Source organism: Crocuta crocuta, unplaced genomic scaffold, assembly GCF_008692635.1.
Source record: "Crocuta crocuta isolate KB4526 unplaced genomic scaffold, BGI_CrCroc_1.0 scaffold943, whole genome shotgun sequence".
Classification (NCBI taxonomy): domain Eukaryota; kingdom Metazoa; phylum Chordata; class Mammalia; order Carnivora; family Hyaenidae; genus Crocuta; species Crocuta crocuta.
The window spans coordinates 818,162-819,046 of NW_027528208.1; the positions used below are offsets into that span (position 1 = coordinate 818,162).

At 65.3% G+C, this 885-nt stretch overlaps 1 protein-coding gene across 2 annotated transcripts in view; it reads left to right on the forward strand.

The window, feature by feature from the left end:
- Window positions 1-885, forward strand: part of MAGIX (MAGI family member, X-linked) — a 3,480-nt gene that overhangs the window by 559 nt on the left and 2,036 nt on the right. For both annotated transcript variants that reach the window (XM_077752981.1, XM_077752980.1), the window contains exon 2: window positions 376-522. In XM_077752981.1, the coding sequence (XP_077609107.1) occupies window positions 376-522 (147 nt within the window). The remainder of the gene's footprint in view (window positions 1-375; window positions 523-885) is intronic.

Here is an 885-nt window from a genome sequence, read left to right on the forward strand (position 1 = left end):
GTGTTCCGTCGCGGCATCTGGAGGAATCGGGGTCCCTCTCGATATTGTGCGGAAAGAGTTTGGAATCTGGGGTTATGAAGGGGCAGTCGGAGCCCTCCAGAGATAGTCCCGGGATGTTCGGAAGGGTGTAGGAATATTTCGGTCAAAGACCTATCTCCAGAATATGGTCGGAGCAGTCGGGGGTCTGCGGGCATACCCGCGATGCTCTGGGGTCGCGGGAGTTGAGAGGGGCAGTGGGCGACCTCCGGAACTATCGAAGGAGTGGTCGGGGGGCTCCGAAGATCTTGAGGGGCATTCTAGGTCTTCGAACGTCGGGGAGCATGGGGGTTGGCCGAGGCTCCGGCAGGCGCTGACCTGTTGTTTTCACGCTCGCAGGCCGGGGCCTTCCCCTGTCTGCGGGCCCCAGAGCCCGGCAGCTCCTGGCGCGGCTGGACGCGCGCCCCCTGGCGACCCGAGCTGCGGCCGACGTGGCGGCGCTGGTACGCAGGACGGGCGCCACATTGCGCCTGCGCCCCAAGGCGGGTGCGTGTCGGGGGCGGGGCCTCCGGGGGGCGGGGTCTGAATGGAGCCTGAGTCTGACGTGGCCGACCAGGGATGGTTAGTTTCTCCCCTGGGTGGGGCCGATGGGCGGGACTGCTGGGGCGGGGCTCGGAGGGAGCTTCGAGAGGGACGCGGTCCTAGGATATTCCTCCAGGAGGTGACACTGGGAAGGTTACTGCAGTAAATGAGTGTTGCATCGTTAGTTGTGGGTGCGGGCCAGACGGTAATCCCTGTCGGTGGGGCTTTGGATGGAATTTTGAGAAGGTGGGTCCTGGAGAGCGTTGGGGGCGGGCACTTGGCTAAGGGGCGGGCCTGGAAAGGCCCCTCTGGGGGGGGGGAGCCTAC